Here is an 18,594-nt window from a genome sequence, read left to right on the forward strand (position 1 = left end):
ACCTGTTCCATGTGAATAAGGGAGCAGTTCTTGAACACAGTTAGAAGCATGAAGTCATGTTTATTTCAGTACTTTGACAAAATACCCATAAAATTCAAAACTTCTACCATTACAAAAATAGGTCTCTACAAGTGATATTCTGTCTGCACTGCCAGTAGCAAATATTACGAGAGTCAATGTAACTTCAGTAGCCTTGCCAGAAAAAGTGCAAGTAAACTTTGCTGAATGTAGCTCAATTTAATTAATACACAAGTTTCATCTTCGCACCCTTTTGATAAATACACACTTCATAAGTTAATCATTTAAATTAGCATTCCACAAATATACATGTAATTTAATGGTGGGGGGATTTGTTTTGGGTTTGGGGGTTTTTTGGGGGGGTTTTTGTTTGGGGATTTTTTTTTTGTTCAGATTTTTTTTTCCCATAAACACAAAGTGCCTACATCCATAAATCCCAGTCTCTGTGGGTGTGCCAGGATGGAACTGTATACAATCGTATAGCTGTGTTCATATTGGTCCCACAATATACACATTATACAAAAGCACAGAAAGAGCACAGATTTACAGAAGGCAATCTGTTAGCATCACTGCCAGTGCTGGAGATGTTGAAGGGTATTATTATCTTCTTATACCCATGTGCAACTGAGTGTAGGAAGTCGAACCTGTAAGATGGAGAAAAATTGTAATCAGGATTACTTGGAACAAGTATGTACATTCAGCTGAATAAGTGTGAAAGATTTTAACGGGAAATCATAGAATAGGGTCTTTTATAGATCAAATCTTTTAAGAACAAAACTTTCCCAAATGATGGAGAAGACAAACACAAGAACTTCAAAATTCAAGTTTGATAAATTTTATCCCATTGTTCTGACAATTTTCTTGATGTATTCCTCTTTCAGTACAAAAATTGTCATCATCTATGGGACAAATTGACTGTAACTTCTGTAACAGAAGTGGTAGGAGAAAAAATGCCTCTCCCACATCCTAATCTTTTGGGTACATTTTTCTCTATATACCTTAAACTCCTAACAAGATGCCAACTGAATCCTTGTTGTGCATTTATTAGAGATCAGGAAGTAAACAGTTACCAATAATCTCAAAACCTATAATGACAGCATGCTTGTATACCTCTTTTTAAAGAATTTTACAATCTTACTTTAAATGAGCTCAGAAATGCCTCTTGTTTAAGGCTGAAAATTGAAATGGAAGTTGTTTCTTCTGTATCTCAGAGAACCAGCCCCCATGTGGCAGTGGGCCCTGTGCTGCCCAGGGGTGCTGGGGAGGGTGCCTGAGCCCCACCTGACTGCACGCTGCCGAGCCGCTTCTGCAGTGCCTCCAGGCGATGGATGTAATCCGTCAGAGCCCTTTCGGGATCGTAGTTCTGCAGCTGGGGACAGGTGAAGGAGACTGGGTTCAAATCAGCATGCATCCCGTGGAGCCTAGGGGCAGAACAACACACACCGTTCAAAAAGGGAAATTTGGAGTAAAAATATCAGCAACACAGCAAAATACTGTAGGCAGAAACACCTTATGGCCGGCATGGCCCTTAGCGTATCCGTGTGGTAGCCAGCACATCAAACCCATTTAACCTCCCTGCCACTTACTGCCCAAGCCAGAGAAACCACTCTTCCCCCTGGCCTTTTCTTTCTACTGCACAGGATTTGCTGCTGCTTTCTTTTGAGACAAAGACTGACCAGCAAATGCCTAGTGAAATTGCAGCAGACTCCACGGTAGACTGAAGTTTAGTTTTCTATTAAGAAGCTTGTGTCAACAAGGACACCGCCATCTTTACAGGATTCTGCCTCTCGTCATTACTCTCTAAGTAAAAGTCAATACTGGCTAAAGTAGATTAAAGGTTTTTACCATGTAAACTGTTACGGTTATGACCAACTAAGACAGTACAAATATTGAGGTGGTTTACATGAAAATGAAACCCAAAAATGGCTAGAATTTGATATTCAGTGAAGATCTGAACTCGCAACTTCATATAAGCTCCTCAAAGTATGATGGCACTCATAAAAATGTTACCCTTGATAAAAAATGCCCAGTTTCACTGGCAGGGGTGTGTGAGCTTTGGCCTCAGTCATGTGATGAGTAATCACACACTCAATGCCTGAGACATGATTTTTGACATTCTTGCAAAAAAGTTAAATCTTGCAGCATCAGAGGTTACAAACCTTAGCAGTAAACACTGAAGCTTTGAGTTATTTAAACAGTATCTGAAGGCCAATAATAATAAAAAACCCCAAATATACTTGTATTGAAAGTTTATAGGAGATCCAGGACATTCTATGCCTCACCTGGATCTAGAAGAATGCCTCTGCTCTCCATAAAGATCCATGCCACCAGAATATGAATCAGGCCGTAATTCATTACCTAGAAATACAAAAAGCAGTGTCTTGAAAACTAAAAAAAGTAAGACCTTTTGCACCTTTCTGGGAATCTCAGATATGAGTTTTCTGTTTGCATATCACAAAAATGGCATTTAACAAGTGTAGACGACTTTCAGACTCCCTCAAGCAAAAGCAGAGGTGAAATCCTGGCCTTACTGACGTCAGTGAGAAAACTCCCACAGACTGAGCAGAGATTTTATTACAGACCTAAACAGACAGTAAATAATAAAAAAGTTTCTGATTCTCCTTAAACTCCTACAAAAAGCAAACAGAAAACTGTTATTTCCCAGACTTAAACCTATAACAAAAGAATGACAAGCTTTTGTTCTAAGGAAAAGACCGTGGTTCAGGTCTCCTACGTAAACTCCAATGACTCAGCTAAAACTGCTTTCATGAACATGCTCCATAGGGAAACCTTCCATATTTTTTTTAATCCCACCCACGATGGAGCAAAACAAAACTGAAGAGAAAGCAAATAGGTTAGTGTCTGTGCTGAGCATGAAAACTGACAAATAGGTTAATCCAAACAATTACAGGAAAAGAAAGAGGGAACAGCCCCCATTCATTCCACATGAGGACAATAAAAATTAAAACCCATCTCCATTAAGCAGTGGTGTGACTTGTGAATATAATTTTTTCAGTCATTAGTGGACTGTGACTTACCTGTGTTCTGGCTGAAGACATCCCTATTGATAGTCAGATTACCAGAACCTGTAACTCTGTGCCATCGACGAACCAGGAACTTCATTCTGCATTTCAAATTAAAAAAACCCAAAAAACAAAAAACAAACAGCTTCAGGATAAATGAATTAGTCTGATAAAGTAATCTGCTGCTTGTATTCTAGAAATGGTAAGAATTTCTTGACCAGCAAGCAAAATTAACAGATGGGCATCTAAAACCTGAGTATCAAATACAAAACATCCTTTTGCATATCCCTAAGAAAGACCATCTTTTGTCCAAACCTGCTTTCAGTTTCACATGTACAATTCCAGAGGTGCTGTATAGGTCTAAGTGGACAGTAAATGGCTCAAACACCTAAGCTACAGCACACCAGTATTTTAAAATCATACTAAGTATACTTTTTTTGCTCTGTTGCAGCCCCAAAACTGCAACTGCAGAGCACTGCAGTTTTGAATGAATAAAATACTCACAACAGGTACGTGAACACTTCCTTGAATTAATATGACACACAAGGCTCAGAACAATAGCAAGCAGAAGTGCTTGGGGGTTCAAACCTTTGTGAAGAAGGTTAGATACATGGCAGTACTATGCAGTAATAAACTTTACTTTTTCTTCTTCTCCATTCCTGCTCATCCTTAGTCTTGTGAAATTCAAAGGACTACCTAGATAGATTTAAGAAAATTAACTCCTAAATCTATACTATACTTACATTTAAGATTTTAATCTTTAAAGGAAATTAAGTCGCAGAAAAAACCTTTATAGATAAGTGCAATCCTTAGAACTGCTCATAATTTTTTTGAATAATATGACTTTACCCAGTACACTCCATCTGTGATTATCAGATACTGAGCCCTTTTCAACTACAATCACACTGCTTATTCCTACTGCAGAATTTACCTACACTCTGCTCACATTCTCACCCTAAAAGTATCTACTATATTCATGACTACCAAAACTATGCCATTTAAACAGGATGGAATATGACAATTTCTAGATTTCACTAGAGAGCTAGAAAAGTATGTATCAAACAGCACAGTCCTATCTGTTTGAAATGTAACTTCCTCCAGGTTACCTTGAAATTGCAATGGACACTCTGACTGCAGAGCGAAATCGTGTGAAACCCTTTGAATGATGTGTGATGATTTCAAGGTCTGTGTAGGAAGGCTGTCCCCCCATCCGTGCTATGAGGGCCAGCGTGGCTTCTTCACACTCCTGGAATCCTCCTAGTAACAGCAGCAAATATTTTTTCTGATATATGAGAGCCTTCCGGAAGCTCTCTGCTCGTAGGTATTTGCCATAAATTCTCTGCAACAAGAGAAAAAGACAAAAAGCTCCATAAGCTCCAAGAATCACAACAGTTCCAAGACCTTTGACATTGTTACTGCTACAGCATTTCTGTGATTATTCATTTCTCAGTACCATGGAGAAGACTGTGCTGCTGCTCACACTTGTTGAATGCAACTTCATATATTGAGGATCACCTAACAGCAAGAAATAGAGCACACACAAAAGGACAACACAGGTATTTACATGTCATTCTTGGAGAGAAAAAATAATAGTCAGGTACCTGAAGATTAAACTTTGAATTAGTATCTTTTTACTCAGAATAAAGCAGAGTGAACACAATGAAAAATAAGCCCAAATCAAAAATTTTAAAGCAGCTGCAGTTAGCATGTGGGAAAAAAAGTCTTCTTACCCTTAAAACAGCATTTTCAGTATCTGATCCTAGTTCTCTGAGGAAAGCCTCACTCCTGAGCTCTGCTCTCAGCTTGGAGAGTTCTGCATCAGCTTGTTTCAAAGATTTCTGCAGCGACAGCCTTTCTCTGTTCCAAATTTCCTTCTCAGAAGCAACAAGAGTATCAATATTAACTCCAACATCTGATGAGTGCCTAGAAGACTGAAGACAAAGGAAACTGAATTTGAATGATATGATTTGGAGAACCTTAGGCCATGTCATTCTAGTCATTGGTTTGGTGGAGAGCTCAGAAAATTAATGAGAAAAACTATTCAGTGCTTGGATCTGAGGCCACTCTTGCACTCTGACACCTCAAAACCAGTGACTTTAGGAGCTCAATCAATGTTCCAGAAAATACAGCTTCTTGGAAAAAAAGTCCCTTCAACTGGATCATACTAGCTTCATGATCTTGAAGGCCATCTGGATCTATCTGGATCTGCTTATCATGGTGATGAGATAGAGATAAAAAAGAAAGGCACAAAGCATTTAAAATAAAAGAGTAGTTAACAACAAGAAGCTGGGTAAAATCACTAAGTTTTACACTTAACAGAGTTAAGACATACTGACCACTGAACAAGAATAACTCACACCAATTTACTCTGTAGAGGGAAGCCAAGAAAGGCAGATAGCTTGATCACTCTCAACTGGGTGACCAGGACAAGAAATTAGGCTTTGATGTCTGTATACATAACTCATTAGATCAGCACCAGCAAGGACATACATAGTCTGCAGAAGGCTGTCTGTGCTGGTATCTTCTCAGTTCTTCCTCCAGTTTCATAACAGCATTCCTCAAATTATTCTTCTCCTCACTCAGTCTGCTGACAAAGCCTGTCAGCTCAGCATTTTGTCTGAGCAGCCTCTCAGTCAGAGAGCTGGATGGAGTCCCCGGCGGCAGCACCATCTTCAGCTACGAGGAAGAAAGAAAACCAAACTCTACTTCTATCGGATCCAAATTGCCAGTCTGAAAATAACTGGCTTACAGTGAAAAACGTTTATAGATAATGATAATAGCTTTGTATCAACTTCATATAAAAAACTTCAGCGTACATGTAAACTACAAATCATGGTGATTTTCTTGTCTATACTTACCCTGTACATTACAACAAAGTATTTTCCTACTAGCTCAATTGTATCAGCTAAAACAATTTGCCAAGTTTTCTACTATGTTTATGTTTATCTAACTTAGAGGAAAAGGAAAAAGCTTTTTTCAAGTTACATTGAAAATCCTTGCTTAAAATACAGGACTAAACACAGGGACCAAATCAAGCCCACTTAAAAATCAAATATTGCCGAATTCTTTGCAAGAGACTACCTCACTTCATTTTTTTTACACAGGTGCATGCCACTCAACCTTCAGTGGCCTTTCATTTGGTAAATACAAGGCAGTTTAAGTAAATGTGTTGTGTCAACACAGTACAGTAAATACTAAATGTTGATTTTAATATCAGGAAGTACTGAGAAAAGTTTCCTCAGTTACAGGATTACTGTTGAAAGGAAAGCATCTTAAAGAAAAAGCCATGAGATGCAGAAATTTAAAAAAAAAACTGGAAAAGTTTTGATTTGAAAGTTGAAAAATCACTTTTAAAGTATCAAAAATTAAAAAAAAAACAAACAAAACAAACAAAAAAAAACCAAAAAAACCAAAACAAAACAAAAAAAACAGCAAAGGGGATTTTATACTTTACAAACTCCAGTCAGAATACTCACTGGAATTTTGCCCTATAAAGACCTGAGTAAGTACAGGCTTACAAACTCCGTGCAATTTCTGCTCACAGCCCTTTATCCTAACTCTCCCACCAAAGTTACAGCTTTGACACTCACCTCTTCCAGACTGGGCAATCCAGGCAGTATTTTCAGTTCTGAAATAACTTCTTCAATAGCATTTTGTACTGAAATGAAGTCCTGATCATCTGCTGTTTCAAACTGCAATCTGAAACAAAAGAGGTTTCAACAGCAGATCAGCTCTGACACTACAAACCAGACTAACAGGACTTTCCATGGATTCCTATGCATTGGATCCATAGCAAGTCACTTTGGCAGTTATTGGATACAGGGCAACATTTTCAAGACTGCTAAGTGACTCTAAACAAAATTATCTTGATTTTAAAATAAAGTGTATAGAACAGTTTTCACTCATTTGTAGATAGGGATATTCTACATGAAGCACATTTAAAATAGTGGTTCTGCTCCCCAAAAATCTGTTGAATCTGTGTGATCAAAATCCTAGGGTATTTTCCAGATATACTGCATTCTGCTTTGCCCAAATGTTTCAGAAGGAATGTTTAATATTAAACAACCATCACAGCAAAATAAAAACAGATTCAAACCTCCCATGGACCTAGCACCATGATATTTTTAAATCTTATGGAGACAGTAACCTTCCAAAAATAAGAATCAAGATCAGTTTCACTTGACCATAATAATTTTTTCCCCAAGGAGGATGATTCAGAACAATAATCCCTATATTTATCCCCTTATGCATGATGAATTATTTAATTATTGTTTTAAATTCATCTACCTATACCATACCCAGATAAACCTTACCACATTTCAGAAGAAAAAAATACTATTTTGCTGTGCCTTAGAAAGGACCCTATTAAAACACACAGGATTTACAGCAGCACCTGATACTCTGTGATCCTGTCTTCCATCAGTATATCTCAAGTAACAGCATACACAATAAAACTAACAACCTCAAACCCAATTAAATCCTGCAGTCTGTGAATTAGGATTCAAACCCAATATATTAGCTTGCTGGCTGCTATTTACTAAACCAAATGGCTGAAGACTGGTCTAACCTGCTAGCAGCTTTCCAAGCCAACTGCTTCAGCTTTGGAGATGCATTTTGCAGCTTTTGTCTGACTTTTTCCAAAATTTCAGTAGCAGCAGAGAGATCTGTCAGTGTGCGGTAAGTCAACTCATTTGTCTCAGCCCCTTCCATTTTTTGCTGGAGAACCCAATTTCTTGTTCTGTCATTGGGTGTATCCCAGGTAGTCTGGAAAGAAATATGCATTTATATATATATATAGTATGTGATCCAGTGCTGTAAAATGAAAACATATGATTTTGAAACATACTCAGAAACTGAAGAACAGATAATTCTGACAGAGAAAGAAATTTATGTGACTACAACACGGCTGTAACGTACCACTAAACTATCATAAATGAAAGATCTAGTGTCTTTCTTGACTAAGAACTAGCAATCATGGAGCTACAGTGTGAATCCAGTCAAAAAACTCAGCAGGATGCCACCAAGCCTTTCTGTTTCTTCCATCAGAAGCTCCTTTACCAGTTGTGCAAGGAATTTGGGCAACTGGGCCTATGTGTTTTGGTAACCAATTTATAGTCAGAAGAACAGGGGCTGAAAGAGACCACCATGGTCATGGAGGTCACTCCAGTCAGAGGCAGCCACACCACAGATGCTACCACAAGCAAAACAATGCACTGAAGAGGTGTTCCTAGGTACCAGCCTCCCAACACCGCCATGGAAGAACTGCTATCCCTCACAAAGAAACATGAGTCCATGGCTCTGCCTTTGGCTGTTTCCCCTACAGGGTGCTACCACAGAAGAAAGTCAAAGTGTTTCAAATGTCACAGAAAACAGCAGGAGATTCATTATTTGAAATTCCAGGCAGGTCCTGGAAAGCAGATCAGACTATCTGCTGATGAGGAAGGGAAAAAACCCAAACAGCTGCTGCTAACTTGATCCTAGGGAAGACTCTGCTGACCACAATGCTGGCAGTTCCCTCTGTGCAGAAGAACAAGGTGCACAAAATGAGCATGGCAGGAAGGCTGCTGCTGTCACAGTTACCAATACACTCAATATCCTGCCTCTAGATGTGGGTAGTTTCCAATGATTCAGAAGACAAAAACCAGTAGCCAAAGTAGATGAAAAGAAAAATTTCCTTCCTGGCTCCACATACAAATAACTGGTAAAACAAATGATGTCAGGATGGGCAAAAACATGGTCAGCAAAGAGGCAAGCAAGTCTCCTGTCAGTCCTCTCTGCGATTACTCACAAATGACTCATCCAGCAACAATTACCACTTACAGGCAAGTTTCTAAAGAAGTTCTAAAAGTAATTTAAAAATAATTTTAAAGCTCTCCTAACCTTTTATGACAGTGAAAAACTTAGAGGCAAAAGAGACAGCACTTTCATCCATCTAAAAATTAGGATAATTCTTAAATTGATTTTTTATCTTGATTTCTTCCTTCTATTTTGTTTGCTAACATACACATATTCATACATAAGCTTGTTTGATTGCTTACTCATTTCTTTACTGAAGCTGTTGGAAGATCACTTATGATGTTTCAAAGACCTGTTGCAGTTTATGAACTAAAGATTAAGGGCAGTGGCCTGGGGCATTCCTGAGCAGGAATAGCTCATTCCTGCAACTGGTTGCAAGCAATGTTCTTCTTCTGTCCTGAGACACAAAGTGTGTGTATACACTCAGATGCATTTCTGCTCGTGCTCCTCCTTATATACTTCTATAACTTCACTCTCAGGGGGAGCATGTGAATAGTTTTAGGAAGCAAACTGGAATGCTTTCCCTTTTTCATTCTCTGGTGCCCATGTTCTGTAATCTGTAGGCTATTTTATAGATTGAGTCAAGGCACGGTGACACATAACTGAGCAAAAGAATTAAAGCTAAATTGTATATTTCAATATAACACATTACTTTCAATCCTACTGTACCTCATTTGGGTTGTGGCTTGATGTCCTTTTGGCTTCCTTTCTTCCTTCATCCTCCTGCTCTTTTTTCTGTAGATCTTGGATTATTTCCTGCAACTTCTTTGTTTCATTCCCTAATTTATGAACTTCTTGCTTCTTTTCTCCAAGTTGCCACTGAAGGTCTTCTACTTTGGATTCTAGTTCATGGAGTTTCTTTTGTACCATTATGTTAGCATCTTGTTCTGCTTGCAGTGCTTGTCTCTGAATCTGCCTTTCTTTTTCCATTTGCTGTCTCACTTGCACAGATTCCAGTTTATACTTTTCCATCTCACTTACTAACTCCACTATACGGTCATGCTTTTCATCCATTTGCTTCTGTAGCTCTTTAAGCAATTCCTCAGATGGATTAGGTGTTCCAGCTTGCCCCTTATCTTCAGCACTTTGAAGCTGAGCACATAGCTCTTTTTCCCTTTCTAGGGCACTGCTTATTTCGAGAGCTCGAACCTTCTCTGATTCAAGAAGCACCTGCAACTCAGAATTACGGCCTCGCTCACGTGACAGCTGGGCAGCACTGAGTGCTTCTTGGGATTCAATTCTCTGTTGCAGATCACTTGACAGCTGTTTCTCTTGCTCCAGAAGTTTACTTAACTCTAAGTTCTTTTGTTTTTGATCTTCAAGAGAAAACTTTAAGTCCTTTCAAAAGAAAACATAAGAATGATCAAAGCCATTTGTGCATACTTTCCATTATCTTCTGTAAATTTCAAATATGCTGTCTCTACACATGCTGCTTTTAACAGGATTTGCTATTCCCAAGTAATGTAACAGTACTCTGAATGCTGCAGTTACATCTGATACTAAAATACATTACAGATGTCTTTATTCTAAAATCAGATTATTTCATAAAATAATCTTTTTAACACATACTTTATAGTGAGATACAAACAACTGTAGTTCTGAAGTTGAAGATAGCCAGCTGCTTTTACTTTCTAAAACTGTGAAAATGATTTTTCAACTTTGGATTTCAAATAAATAAATTGATGCTGTTGAAGTTATTGCTTTTTTGGCTTTTTTGTTTTTGTCTTGTACCAGGATACCTGCTCTCCCCTTCACTGCATCAAATACTGAAGAGGTACCAAGGAAGATACTAATAAAGCATTTTCTCCTAAAGTAAACTCCCTAGCTTGATTTTCATGAGATGAAACGGCAGACTTTTTAAATTGTGGCAAACAGTATGTCTCCTTAAATCATATTCTTAGATACTATATTTTATGAGTTAGGCTGTGGTGGGGGCTGAGTGTAGCCATCAGCAGTGTCCTGTTCCCTTGAATAACTGAGAGCCATTACAGAATCTTTTAATCTTGGGCCTAAAAAGCACAGTAAAATTCCAACTGATTTAAATGGAATGTGCATCAGGCCTTTTTCATACTTTGCCACACAGCTTTTATACACTTTTCTTCAGCTCTAGATAATATATAATACTACAGTTGAAGACAGAACAATGAAGCATGCATTGGACAAAAAATGTAAACGGAGATGAAATGTTAACCAAAAGAGTATTTTCATGCTCCTTCATGTCCCAGGCCTCTTGGGATTATGGAATACCTCAAGCTCCTCTCTTCCTCTTTCCTCACTGCGTTCCATTTTAGCTTTTTCTTTTTCCAAAGCCCACTGTAGCTCTCTTGATTTTTTCTGTTCATTGGCCATTGTATCCTTGAGAATATCTAGCTCAGCTGCTTTTTCTTTAACTTCAGTCCTAAAAGAAAAATGGACAAACTTTACATTAGGCAGTGACTCTAATCCTGTCATGATACAGTCAGTTACTTGATATTTATTCCATCCTGTGCACTGAAAACACTGCTAGACTAGTAGAGTAACAGTGAAAAGCCTATTTAGAAAAACAAGACTAACTCAAACTCAAAAGAGTTGCATAGGTCAAGAACTAAAACAAGTGTGTCCATCCTGCTACCTCTGTAGCTGCCACTTGTTGGGGCTCAGAGGCAGTTACTGTTCAACTTTATCCAGTCACGGGCCAAAATCTTAAAGAATGCCATGGAAGTGCATCTTGCTGCTGTGTTTCTCAAGGGAAAAAATATACTGGGGGAAAAGGAAAAATCTATGACCCAAATTTTCATTTTTTTTTGCAAATCAATTTTGCATCTGTTTGAAAAAGAAACTTGTTCCTGATGGTCTGTAAAGGGTATAAAGTAATAGGTAAAGTAATCCCAATTTAAGTTCCAGCCTAATTTGTTATCTCTGAGCTGGACATTAAGATACTGTTCATGGGTGCATCCCTCTAGCTCAGGCATAAATAATAATGGCTTTCTTAAGTGCCACATCTGTGGCTTCTGCTATCAACCACATCAAAACAACATTTAAGAGTACTTTATATGGAAGTACTTGCAAAGTCATCTTAACTTTGCAATTTTTTTTCTTCATTTTCATAGAGATTAAAAACCTTTAATAAATATGGTCCATTTATTAGCTTGTTTACAGTAGCATAATGTGACAAATTTTAAAAAGGAACTTGATAATTAATATAGTATTAAATCAAATTATTAACTGAAATATATTCTTTGTCAAATGTAGAAAGTCTATTTTTGTCAGGCAGGTTTTACAGAAATACTGAGAAACAATTATACTACATGACATCAAGCCCCTTAAGAAAATCAGTATTATGGTTTCAGATTAGGAAAGATAATCTTCACAGCCAACACAGACAGCTTGGTACTGAAAGCCACACCTGATGGTTTCTAGGTCCTTGAAGTGCTTGTGCTGTGCTTTAAGGGTTGCTTCAAGCTCTAGTTTGGCTTGTGCAAGTTCATTTTTCATCTCTGCACCCATCATCCTCTCTGAATTCAGCTGCTCCTGAAGCTCTGCTGCTCGGTCCTTCATACTCCGGAGCTCCACTTGCATCTCCAGAATCTGCAACTGCTTCTGCTGCATATTATACTCCAGCATTTCTGAGAGAACCATTCATATGGAAATTACTTCATGAAAAAACACTGTGTTTGGGTAAAGCTTCTCCTAGCCAGAGCATGACCACAAGGCTATTATTAAGAGTGATATTTTAAAATAATATTTTCTTTCAGTAGCACAATAAAAGCAAACCCATGACTTTTATACTTGAATACCTTTCATAGTTTGAAGTAATCACTTCAACTTCTTTATTCCTTAAAGGCTGTAAGACGTGTGCAACTATACCAATACACATAATTTGGATAATGATTAACACAATTAAAGTTAGTTATATTACATATGTATACTTGTGACCTAATAATTGTAACTAAACACTGACAGTGAGCTTTACTTAATTTTAAAGTATACCTGTTCTCTGAACCTTTTGTTCTTCATTCTAACTGCTTCTTAGTTTCTGCATTATGACTGACTATCCAGCTTAGATAATTTCAAAGCTGCTGAACCTAAATAGTGAAGCATATACATGGAAAATAGCCTTAAAATTCAAGATCCAAGAGCAATTGAACATAACTTTGTATCACTTTCAGTTTGATACAAGTCAAAAGAACACAGGTAATATCTTAATTTTTGCAAAAGCAGTCAAATAAGATTGAAGAAGATGAAAAGTATGCATGTTCAGAACACACATATCAAAATCAGAGACCAAAGAAAGTCACCATTTTTGTCACAACATTATAAGCACTGCCTTGCAAGCATTTGGAAACAGACATATTACCACAGAAGTCACCTTGGCTTTTTGAATCAATCTCTTGTTCTCTCTTGAGGTTACTTTTCCTACTGTTCATCTGAGCATGTAATACTTGAATCTCCATCAGCAAACTTCTTCTGTCTGCATTCTGAAGACTGTCCATTGCTGCTCTCTGGTTAGTAGCCTATTAGCATTAGAAACATTTCAAAGTAAAACTCCAGATTTTATGAGAATAACTATGGTGTTGACATTACATTTATTTATATATTCATAGTCCACACATATTCAAAACATTTTCAATGAAGTCAGTATTACAATATTTGGAAAAACTACTTGTTATTTTTTAGTTCTCTTCTAGGCATCAAAAAGACTGAAAACTGCTATCACTTTTCTGGTAAACTGCAATTTTCTCACTAATCCTTCCATGCTCCAGAGGAGATAACTGACTTCCCTCTGTCCCATAGCAGCCTTATCACCTTCTCTTCTCACAAATTATTTTCTATAAACAAGCTACCTTTTCTCTTAGACAGTGTAACATAATTCTAATTAACTTAATGACATCAAGCTCAGGACAACTGTGTTTAATTCAAATTGATCTCTGAAGGCTGTATATATTCTGTAACTTGTGCACCCAAAAGTTTCTTTCCCCATGCCACATAATTTTTCTTTTAAAAGACAACAGTTCATTCTGCAAGTCTGACTTTGTTTTCATCCTTAGTCTGTCAAAACTACCATAAAGACATATATTTATAATGGGTTTATAAATTTAAAATTAAAATCTAATGTAGACAAACACTTTGACTACAGTATGGTTTATATTACCTGCTCTTGTAGTCTGTGCTCTAACTGATTCATCAACATCACTGCATCTCTTGTGCCCATTTCTGCAAGTTCAGTTTGAAATGCAGCAAGGAGAACATTTTGTTCCCTCACAAAAAGCTGTTGAATGGCATGCAGAAGTTCTCCTCGCCAGTCTGACACACCTTCAGGAGATTCAGTACTTGCATAGATCTGCAGTGGTACAAAAACAATTTAAAGAGCCAAATTGAAAGATTACATCATTATAATTTCTATGTAGAGTGTGTGTTTTCAGTGGAATATATAGCTCTTTTTAATTATTGTGTAAATTTCATCCATCCAAATGGATGCATTTACTGTACACATTACAAATTTTTTGCATTCACAAATCATAAACTTTTAGCTTTGTTTAAGACGGAGGTGATTTAGCTTTTTGTAACTGAAAATTTAGCCCCATGTAGTTACTACGGAGGTTACTGTATCACACTATTATTTTAATTTCTCCTATATTACATGTCACTCCCTAGGCTCTCACAGAGCTATGTGGTATTGTGCAGATATTGTGTATGAAAAAGATTTCATTTTAAATGACACCAAGTTCATCTGCCCACTTTACATGCTAAAGGAAATGCTGATCTAATAGAAACTACCTGCATATACCCAAGAGTCTAACTGGAGTAATTTAACAAGCAGAAGTTTTAACAGATTACTGACTAATAAGCCAATAAATAACAGCATTAAAAAATTATATTTAAACTGCTACTGGAACATGTTTCAAAATAAAATTATTCTTATGTGGACCTATACAGTCAAAAGCTATCAATGCACAGAAGAACAAATATAAGCTGTAATACCATCAACTGCAATATGGAGTTTTATGGCAGATTTAGAAAATATTTTTCATTGTAACAGAATATTTAAGCATTTAAACCTGAACAGTGAATGTGTCTTAGAAGGTTATAATAAATTGTTTTTTATTCAGACAGAATCTTACTCTATTATTTATACCTCAGATTCTCTATGAACTTGCATTTTTGCAATTAAATCTTTCAAAGATGAGATGGTGTTTAGGAAAGCTTTTCTTTCTTCTAGCCAAGATTCTGGCTCTTGCTTATGAGGTGACAGATCTTTTTCGCTGTATGGAAATTCTGTGAGAGACAGCACCTGTATGCCTTCATGATGGACTGCTCTCAGCAAACCCTACAATAAAAGCAAAAAAAATCAGTAATGCCAGTAATAACAACATAGCAATAATAATTGCAATCTTATTTCATATGTATTGGAAAACTGGTTCTTCTAATTTGATCAGCACAAGGAAACTATGTTTCCTCATATCAAGGACAGAAGTGTCACCCAGCCCTTTATATGTGTCACACAGAAACTTATTAAATACTTGTATTTTTCCTCAGTTTCAAATAAAGTTTTCCAGTGTACATTTGTCAAATTAATTTTTTTTTAATAGCTACTAATGGAAACTGACATTTTCAAAACAGTCCTGGGAAGCTTCCAGGTGAGCTTTGCAATTCACTTTTTGAAATTATTATGAAGCTTGGGATTTGTCACAAAATACTTAAAAATATAATCAAAGCATAATACTCTTACTGTTTATGATAAACACCTTTGCCTTCATAACATAGCTATAAAAATAGAATCTATAAAATTATGTAACATATGATCATGACATTATTGTTAATACAACAAAATTGCAATAAATTGTAACTAGTTTTATTTCTCATAATCATAACTGAGAACGAGCCTACAGATATAAAACTCATATTTAGACTAATTTAAAATGCAAAAATGCACATCACTGTGAGAAAATGTATTAAAATAGTCAACACTAAAACTTATCTAAATGGTTCTGCTATCAATGATCAAGCAGAAACTAATTTCAACTTTCAGTAGTATCACTCCTGTTCCTTAAAAAAAAAGATTGAGTCCATTTTACCTTAATTTTTTTTGGAAGTAAATCTGTTGAAGTTTCACCTTCATCTATTCCTTCAGATATTGTGTCAGATCCCTGGGTCTGAGCAAGATACATTCCTTGACTCCAGTCTGAACTGGAGTCTAAAATAAAAAGAGAGAGAAACATGAAAGCTGGATTACTGTGAAGCTTTGAAAAACAGGCATCAAAAAAGTATTTTTCATCTGTTGTTTTAACAGGTAGGTGCATGTCACTAAGGGTTCATTCTAAGCCTGGAGACTACCTGTTTTATCGTTTTTCTTTTTCAGTTTCAGAGAAGTAACAGCAAAACAAAACTAAAAAAATAAAACCACAACCAAACTTAAAAATCCTTATTTAGTTTTACAAGACAAAGAACTACTTGCATAAACACTTGTGCCAAATAACCCACTCTTAATACGCTTAGCATTGCCTACGTAAAAGATCACTCGAATAATTTTATTACACTTGGAGAAATCAATCTCTGCCATCATCTCCCACAGGGAGATGTATGTAGCTTTAAATACTATCAGGAGGTGATGAAGCTATGCTGAAGAGACAATGTAATAGCTAAGAAGGATACAGAAACTCCAATGGAAAGGAAAATAATTAGCATCTGATGCCCCAACTAAAACCCATCTCTGCTCTGGACATTTTCCTTTTGTACCAGATTAACAGACACAGCGTGTCCAGAACCTTTTGCTGGTGCAACAGGCTTCTGCTTCAATCTGGGCAGTAGCTGCTTTGATTTCTTAGAACACAAACTCTTTAACAGTAAACTTAATATCAAAAAAGGAGATTTAATTTATAATGCTGTTTGAAATCTGTACAAACAAATTTCTTACCACTAGAAGCTCCATCTCTAGCTTGATGTGGTGGAGAATGTGCTAATCCAGAAACCGGGATTCTCTGTATTTAGAAAAGAAAACAATCAAGTCTTTAACCCCTCACCCACACTCAAAAAGGGAGAAACTTTTAAGGAGCAGGAAATAATGTGAACCAATTCTGCTGCAATCAAAGCAATAAAACTGAATATGAGAGAGATGGCATTCTACAGGGTGACCTACATTTCCCAGAGCAGGGCAGGTTCATGGCAGAAGCACAAGGAAACACCGGATAGTTGAGCACACTTGCAAACTACAATGCTGAGAAAGAGGTTCACAATCTCTCCCAGGGCCATGGAAAAATTAGAACACTTTAAAGTTTTTTACTGAGCATGTGGTGGGTCACACTTTACAGATTTTAAATGGGAATTTCTGTAGCAAGAGCAAAAGCTTGAACGGAAGTATTTCAGTAATTATAAAATAAAAGACATACTTCTTTGGCTTGTAGAGTTTCTATGACTTCCTTTAAAGTATTACATTCTTCAGTCAATACTTGTACTGCAACAAACTTCTCTCTCTTTAATGCTTCAGATTCAGAGATATGCCTTGTCTCCATGTCCATGATTTCAGCAGCATGGAGTTCCTGCATTTGGTCAATTTTTTCAGTAAATTCTCTTACAATCTCTGCAATCTCTTCTGAAGAACATCCATTTTGCAAATCAATTTGGATTTCTGCATTTTTAACAAGGACTGGTGATACTTCCACAGTCTTGTCTGTTTGTGACGAAGAGCTGTTTCCAGTTAGAGTAGTCTCACTGGCTGACAAATCACATGAGATTTCTGCATCCTTCTTGCTTTCAGTTTTCACCATTTCTTTGTTCTTTCTCAGGTAAATTGCAAGTTTCTCCTCTGCTTGAACCAGGTTCTCTTTGACTTTGCACAGGTCTTCCTGAAGATGTATCAGACTTGCCTCTTTTACCTGTAAATATGGAGAATCTCAACTGCAATCCTTCCAAATACCTAGAACAGCTAAAATCCAAGCAATCCTCTAAACCATTACAGCTCAGTTCAGTTCAGTTCTATTTTAAAGCAGTTATGACACATGGCTGCACATATTATCTCCTAAGAAATACAGCTCTAGATCCACTGTTGCACTGCAGTAAAACTAAGTACTTCGGCAATGAGTGAATATTGGATCTACAGCCTCAGCTCACAGTAGGCACGGAGTGGCTGTTTTTCTTGGTGGCATTTCCAGTAAAAGATAAAAAAATTCTTCGAACTATAGCATGCATATTTGAACAGTAAGTCCTGTACAACTATTTGATTTAAATACAATATGGAACACTGGTTCTTACTGTCAGTTCTTGCTGAAGTTTTTCTGCCTTTTCTCTGTAACTGTTCAGTTCTTCCTTAGCAGCAGCTGCCTCTTCTTTCACTTGTTCAAGTTCAGTAATAAGCACTTTTTCTTTTTGACTTTCCATGAGCTGTGCTTCTACCTATATGGCAACACAAAACACAGAAAATGGTAAAGATTCAAGTCTTAATAGCACTGATCACTTTCACACCAACTTACAAAGTGAAAAGACCAAAGGGGAAAACAAATGCATGTAATTTGGGTTAACACAGCTTCAAAAAAATAAAACTAAGACCATGGGAGGAAAGACTATCATACAGTTCACTGAACTCTAGCATAAATTGGATACACCACACAGCACAGGGAGGAAGGTCAACAGAGAATAGGAAATGAGGTTTGATAATATTATTTAACTTATAAGACATTTATGACATCCATTAAATTTGTATTTGGATGAAAGATCTTAGAACCTTTTCTTGTCCAGTACAGGGGTAGAGGGTTCAATGACTGCTGAAACTCTCATATTCAGA

General features: G+C 36.9%; 1 protein-coding gene across 5 annotated transcripts in view; it reads right to left on the reverse strand.

The window, feature by feature from the left end:
* Positions 1 to 40: 40 nt before the first annotated feature.
* The window catches only part of AKAP9 (A-kinase anchoring protein 9), a 105,110-nt gene continuing 86,556 nt past the window's right edge, over positions 41 to 18,594 (reverse strand). For all 5 annotated transcript variants that reach the window (XM_041408321.1, XM_041408320.1, XM_041408319.1 and 2 more), the window contains 19 exons: positions 18,066 to 18,206; positions 17,204 to 17,689; positions 16,732 to 16,795; positions 15,893 to 16,011; positions 14,953 to 15,144; positions 13,969 to 14,157; positions 13,186 to 13,330; positions 12,223 to 12,442; positions 11,085 to 11,235; positions 9,507 to 10,175; positions 7,609 to 7,805; positions 6,632 to 6,740; positions 5,532 to 5,717; positions 4,772 to 4,972; positions 4,148 to 4,380; positions 3,057 to 3,142; positions 2,301 to 2,376; positions 1,300 to 1,439; positions 41 to 662 (listed from right to left, as the gene is read on the reverse strand). In XM_041408321.1, the coding sequence (XP_041264255.1) occupies positions 619 to 662; positions 1,300 to 1,439; positions 2,301 to 2,376; positions 3,057 to 3,142; positions 4,148 to 4,380; positions 4,772 to 4,972; positions 5,532 to 5,717; positions 6,632 to 6,740; positions 7,609 to 7,805; positions 9,507 to 10,175; positions 11,085 to 11,235; positions 12,223 to 12,442; positions 13,186 to 13,330; positions 13,969 to 14,157; positions 14,953 to 15,144; positions 15,893 to 16,011; positions 16,732 to 16,795; positions 17,204 to 17,689; positions 18,066 to 18,206 (3,648 nt within the window). In that variant the 3' untranslated portion in view covers positions 41 to 618. The remainder of the gene's footprint in view (positions 663 to 1,299; positions 1,440 to 2,300; positions 2,377 to 3,056; positions 3,143 to 4,147; positions 4,381 to 4,771; positions 4,973 to 5,531; positions 5,718 to 6,631; positions 6,741 to 7,608; positions 7,806 to 9,506; positions 10,176 to 11,084; positions 11,236 to 12,222; positions 12,443 to 13,185; positions 13,331 to 13,968; positions 14,158 to 14,952; positions 15,145 to 15,892; positions 16,012 to 16,731; positions 16,796 to 17,203; positions 17,690 to 18,065; positions 18,207 to 18,594) is intronic.

This window comes from Onychostruthus taczanowskii, unplaced genomic scaffold (genome assembly GCF_017590055.1).
Source record: "Onychostruthus taczanowskii isolate IOZ18803 unplaced genomic scaffold, ASM1759005v1 scaffold3, whole genome shotgun sequence".
Lineage (NCBI taxonomy): Eukaryota > Metazoa > Chordata > Aves > Passeriformes > Passeridae > Onychostruthus > Onychostruthus taczanowskii.